Source organism: Sapajus apella, unplaced genomic scaffold, assembly GCF_009761245.1.
Source record: "Sapajus apella isolate SASKATOON/1434 unplaced genomic scaffold, GSC_monkey_1.0 scaffold15, whole genome shotgun sequence".
NCBI lineage: Eukaryota > Metazoa > Chordata > Mammalia > Primates > Cebidae > Sapajus > Sapajus apella.
The window spans coordinates 1472873-1478302 of record NW_022436955.1 but is presented as its reverse complement, the minus strand read 5'-3'; the positions used below and the strand labels follow the sequence as shown (position 1 = coordinate 1478302).

At 51.7% G+C, this 5430-nt stretch overlaps 1 protein-coding gene across 1 annotated transcript in view; it reads right to left on the bottom strand.

The window, feature by feature from the left end:
* Nucleotides 1–3103: 3103 nt before the first annotated feature.
* The window catches only part of CCL22 (C-C motif chemokine ligand 22), a 5867-nt gene continuing 3540 nt past the window's right edge, over nt 3104–5430 (bottom strand). Inside the window, exon 3 of the mRNA XM_032283973.1 lies at nt 3104–4256. Coding sequence (XP_032139864.1) covers nt 4175–4256 — 82 coding nt within the window. The 3' untranslated portion in view covers nt 3104–4174. The remainder of the gene's footprint in view (nt 4257–5430) is intronic.

The following is a 5430-nucleotide window of genomic DNA, read 5'->3' as shown; positions in this document are numbered from 1 at the left end:
TTCTAGACCAGCCTGGCCAACATAGTGAAACCCCATCTCTACTAAAAATACAAAAAAATTAGCTGAATGTGGTGGTGGGCACCTGTAATCCCAGCTATGCAGGAGGCTGAGGCAGGAGAATCGCTTGAACCCGGGAGGCAGAGGGTGCACCCACCGCACTCCAGCCTGGGTGAGAGAGCAAAAAACTCTGTCTCAAAATAAATAAATAAATAAATAAATACATCAGCAGGACTCCACCATGGATAAGGGGTATTGCCTTATCCAGCCTGGGTGACAGAGCGAGACTCTGTCCGCCCCCTCCCCGACCACCTCGCCAAAAAAAACAGAGCAAAGTCAAGTCCATTGTCTTACACAGTGTTCTCATTCCTAATTTAGTTATTTCCTCGTGATGTCACCTAATTTGTTCCTCTATCCTATTTATTTCCTGTAAACCGAGAGTTAGATCTAAGGGCTTGATTAGACCCAGGCTACATACTCTTGGCAAGAATCTGTTGTGAGTACTGCTGTATGTATAGTTCGCACGGCCCAGTTGCTCCGCTTTTCTTTGGGTGGATGGGATTGATGGATCAATGGGTGATTGCTAGACATCTTTATTGAAGAAGAATTAGTCCCCTTATGACCTGAAAGTCAGCTGTGGCCTGCGGTGCTGGCACCCTGCCACATGCATGTAGGCAGGATTCTGACAGACCTTTCCAGGCAGAGGCGAAAGCCTCACCAAGGTGGAGGGTACAGGATGTATTCAGGGGTGGGGAACGGCTCGATGCCATTGGCTCCCAGGGAGGCTGTGGCTGGGCCAAACTGCACAGAACTGTGAAGCGGGCATGAAGAATGAGGATGCTGTTGACAGGGAGGAGAGAGCTGGGAAGGTCTTGGGGCTGAGGATTAATTAGAGTAACGATGAGGAAAAAAATGAGCAGCACTGGACAGCAAAAAAGTTTCCTCTGGGGTGGGGTGGGGATGGTGAGAATGGGGGTATCCCTGTCCCCACCTTCCACAAGCCCTCAGGTGGCCAGGACCCTGTGCCTCAGAGAGCAGGAAGCCTGCGCTGTTCTTGGGGGGCATGAGGGACTCCCCCAGTCCTGGAAGTAGTACAGAAGCAGCTCTGGAGAGGATGGGGAGATCGGGGCACTCCCGCAGGACCAGGGTGAGAGAAGGGAGGGGCATGACGAGGGGGCCACCCCTGCCACCACCTCCAGGTATTTCCTAATACTCCCTCCCTTTCTCCAGTGTCTGCTGGTGCAGGGGGAAGGTGAAGGGTGAGTGGCTGAGTGACTATGCTGCTGAAAGCTCTAGACTTGGGGACTGCGATCATGGGTTCAGCAAATCCTCCTGACAGGGAGGCTTAGGCAGGAGGATTGCTTGAGCCCAGGAGTTTGAGACCAGCTTGGGTAACATGGCAAAACTCCATCTCTGCAAAAATCAGCCAGGAAGGCATAAATAGAAAATCCCAGGGCCCCTGGGGCCCAGCCCCACCCAGCTCTCCCAGCTTATCTTTTCTGGACAGTAAGGAGGGCTGCCCACATGTGCTTAGCATTTCCTCTGCCTGCACCCACACTGGCTGTACCAGAAGGAAGGGGCCTGGGTCCCTGAATGACCACATGGAAGGTTGTCCAAGACTGAGAATGCTTGATTAGACTGTGTGTGAGAAAAAGGAACTTCTGCTGAGCTGAGCCACTGAGATTTGGAGGTGTTTGTTGCAAGAGGTAGCTGTTCGCAACTAACACTCCCTCCCTCTCTCCAGCGTCTGCCGGTGCAGGGGGAAGGTGAAGGGTGAGTGGCTGAGTGACTATGCTGCCGGGAGCTATAGACTTGGGGACTGTGATCATGGTTTCAGCAAATCCTCCTGACAGCTTGTGCCAAGATGGGCTGGGAACTCTGGGACAAATGTCTGGGCTTCCCGTCAGCACCTTTGCAGCCACTCCCAGGTCCTTGTGCCAGCCGGGACTCCCCACCATTCACACGGTGACCTTGGGCAAGGCACCGCCTATTTCAGCGTGAAGTCTTCCCCAGTGGGAGAGAGGAGATCATGGCGCCCCCTGCCCCATCTCACAGGTACAGCAAATGCCAGGCGCAGTGACTCACTCCTATAATCCCAGCACTTTGGGAGGCCGAGGCAGGAGGATTGTTTGAGCCCAGGAGTTTGAGACCAGCCTGGGTAACATGGCAAAACCCCGTCTCTACAAAAATCAGTCAGGAAGGCACAGATTGACCCAAATCGCAGCCTTCAGCCTGGCCCAACCACCTGAAAACGGTCTCCACCAAGGGTTCCTTCACTCAGTTACACCCCACTCTTTGCCTCTTGCTGCAGAAAGAGAGAGTGCGCTACCCTACCACAGCCAGCCTCCTCCCAGGGCCACCCTGTCCCCCTCTCACATAGTTCCTAAAATTATTCAATTCATCCATTTGGCTTCTTCAGTATTTACTCTGTTTTCATATACGTATATAACTCCAGCTTTTAATACCAAGCCAAGGGTAGTCATTCACACCATAGCGTGAATTTGCTTCTCTGCTATTTAGGGAAGGAGGCAGGGAAAGTGGAATGGGGGAGTACTCTGAAGAGGTCAGGCCTCGGTATTGGAGGTTGGAGGACCATTCAAAAAAAGCCTGAAGGGAGAAGGAAGTATAAGCAGAAATGAAAGTAGGTCAAATGGGGAAGAAAGGAATAGGAGTCTCCTCTTAGGAAAAAAAAAAAGGGGGAGGCTGGGCGCAGTGGCTCACGCCTGTAATCCCACCACTTTGGGAGGCCAAGGAGAGTGGATTACTTGAGGTCAGGAGTTCAAGACCAGTCTGGCCAACATTGTGAAACCCTGTATCTACTAAAAATACAAAAATTAGCCAGGCGTGATGACACACACCTGTAATCCCAGCTACTTGGGAGGTGGAAGCAGAAGAATCACTTGAACCCAGAAGGTGGAGGTTGCAGTGAGCTGAGATCACTCCAGCCTGAGTGACAGAATGAGACCCTGTCATAAAATAAAAAGGGGTGGGGGGCAGGCACAGTGGCTCATGCCTGTCATTCCAGCACTTTGGGAGGTCAAGGCAGGCAAATTATCTGAGGTCAGGAATTCGAGACCAGCCTGGCCAACATGGTGAAACCTCATCTCTACTGAAAATACAAAGGTTAGTCAGGCATGGTGGCAGGCACCTGTAATCCCAGCTACTCAGGAGGCTGAGGCAGGAGAATTGCTTGAACCTGGGAGACGGAGGCTGCGGTGAGCCAAGACTGCACCATTGCACTCCAACCTGGGCGACAAGAGCGAAACTCCATCTAAAAAAAAAAAAGTGGGGGGGAGTGGGGGAAGAAAGGTGAATCTGGGCAAATTTGGAGCTTCACACTGACCCAGCAGGGCCCTTTCTAGTGACCTTGAGTCACTGTATCGACATGTAACTGCCTTTTGGCAGGGAGAGGGGAGGGACAAGAGTTTTATTGATTTTGTCTGCAGCCACTTTCTGGACTCCGATTCTGAGCCAGGCCCTGTCTGCAGTGCTCCTAGAGGCTGGGAGACGAGAGTAACTTACATATAAACCTTGGTCCAAGAAGTGGGGAAGTGGGGGAGACAATCCCCCAAATCCCAAGAATCTGGGCAGACTATGACTAGGGCCATTACGAGGGGCAGAGGGCCAGGGGACGTCTAATACATGAAATGCAATTACCAGCTGCTCGGGCAAGCAATGCCTTGGAGGGCTGGTGGGACTACAAAGGTGCAGGTGGTGAGACTTGCTGGGTGTCGGCAACATCCCCAGCAAAGACCCCGAAGTGGGATGTGTGGTATGGGTTTGGAGAACAGGGAGCTAGAACCTAACATGCATGAAGGGAAGTGGGCAGGCTGGAGACAGGGATAGAACCCAGATCCAGAGGGCCGCGTGCAGGCTTGGGAGCCCTGACCTCAGCTTAGGGCTGTGGGGAGCCATGGGAGGGTGTGAGCAGGGGAAGTCACTGAGGGGAATAGGACCTATTGGCTGCAGGGAGGCAGAGGATGGGTTAGATGGGTCAGGGAGGAGATGGGAGTGACAGCATGGAGGGGACCAAGGGTGACAGCCTCGGGGATGGAGATCAGGGAATGCAGAGAGTTGGCACAGGCTTCCGGCGGGGAGCAGCTATAATGGCAGGGAGGTAGGGCTCCTGAGCCTTCCTGGAGGAGCCAAGGCCATGGTCATCAGAGTAGGTTCCTCATTATCTCAGCTTCTTGAGAATCATCTTCACCCAGGGTGCTCTGGGGTCGGCACAGATCTCCTTATCCCTGAATGTTTGCAAGCTGGAAGGAGAAGACCCCAGAGACAATGCAGCAACATTAGCATGCAGCAAGGATTAGCATTTATGAACCACCTACAGTATGCAGGGCTCAGCATTTATGAGTCACCTACTGCACGTAAGGTTACCTGCTAAATAGAGTGGTTCAAAATTTATGAGCCACCTGCAGTCTGAAAAGAATATTTCTCAAGAGGAAGAGGAGGTCAAGAGCTCACACCTGTAATCCCAGCACTTTGGGAGGCTGAGGCAGGAGGATTGTTTGAGCCTAGGAGTTCGAGCCCATCCTGAGCAACACGGCAAAACTGTATCTCTACAAGAACATATGAGTCAGCTAGGCATGGTGGCATGCGCCTGTGGTCTCAGCTACCTGGGAGGCTGAGGTGGGAGGATTGTTTGAGCTCAGGAGGTCAAGGCTGCAGTGAGCCCCGATCTCTGCTCCACTGCACTCCAGCCTAGGCAACAGAGGGAGACTCTGTGTCAAGAAAATAAAAAAGAGGAAGAGGAGCAGCAAAGACTTCCAGAACCCTCAGCTCTGTGACTACAGAGTCACAGTCTTGAGTTCCAGGTCAGGACATGAAATAGAATCACCAAGACTTGTTTTTGTTTTGTTTTGTTGTTTTTGTTTTTGTTTTTTGAGATGGAGTCTCTTGTCACACAGGCTGGAGTGCAGTGCGTGATCTCGGCTCACCACAACCTCCGCCTCCCAGGTTCAAGCAATCCCCCTGCCTCAGCCTCCCAAGTAGCTGGGATTACAGGCATGCGCCACCATGCCGAGCTAATTTTTGTATTTTTAGTAGAGACGGGGTTTCACCATGTTGGCCAGGCTGGTCTTGAACTCCGGACCTCAGGTGATTTGCCTGTCTCCGCCTCCCAAGGTGCTAAGATTACAGGTGTGAGCCACAGCACCCAGCCAGAATCTCCAAGAGTCTTATATCACTAAACTACTCTGAGCCCGAAGACACATTCTTTCTAGGGTCCCTTCTGGCTCAAAATCCAATGATCACAAATGACTGATTGATTGATTTTAAAGACAGAGTCTTTGGCTTAGGCTTGTCTTGAACTCCTGGCCTCAAGTGATCCCCCCAACTAGGCCTACCAAAGTGCTGAGGTTACAGGTGTAAGCCACTGCACTCAGCCTCTTTTTTTTTTTTTTTTTTTTTTTTTTTTTTTTTTTTTTT